The sequence below is a fragment of the Buceros rhinoceros genome, unplaced genomic scaffold (genome assembly GCF_000710305.1).
Source record: "Buceros rhinoceros silvestris isolate BGI_N320 unplaced genomic scaffold, ASM71030v1 scaffold12316, whole genome shotgun sequence".
NCBI lineage: Eukaryota > Metazoa > Chordata > Aves > Bucerotiformes > Bucerotidae > Buceros > Buceros rhinoceros.
Window position 1 is genome coordinate 3185 of NW_010415826.1, and position 266 is coordinate 3450.

The following is a 266-nucleotide window of genomic DNA, read 5'->3' on the forward strand; positions in this document are numbered from 1 at the left end:
CTGCTGTCACGGCCCCCGCGGACAGGGAAGGGGCTCCCCGGGGGGAGAAGAGATCCCGGGGGAAGAAGGGAGCTGGAGGGAAGGGGAGTCCCAGGGAGACACGGAGCCGCCGGACGGCACAACCGAGGGTGAAGAGCGGGGCGTAGGCGGCCCGGTCGCCCCGCCCGGCGCTGACCTTGCCGCCGTTTAACCAGCGGTGCATGAAGACCGTGGAGAGGCCGGGGATACTGAGGCAGACGCCCATGATGGCCATGCCGGGCAGGATC

At 70.7% G+C, this 266-nt stretch overlaps 1 protein-coding gene across 1 annotated transcript in view; it reads right to left on the reverse strand.

Annotated features, from left to right (window-relative positions):
* NDUFA1 (NADH dehydrogenase (ubiquinone) 1 alpha subcomplex, 1, 7.5kDa) overlaps positions 1–259 on the reverse strand; it is a gene marked incomplete at both ends in the record, with an annotated part of 2769 nt that extends 2510 nt beyond the window's left edge. Inside the window, one exon of the mRNA XM_010137556.1 lies at positions 124–259. Coding sequence (XP_010135858.1) covers positions 124–259 — 136 coding nt within the window. The remainder of the gene's footprint in view (positions 1–123) is intronic.
* Between the last annotated feature and the right edge of the window lie 7 nt (positions 260–266).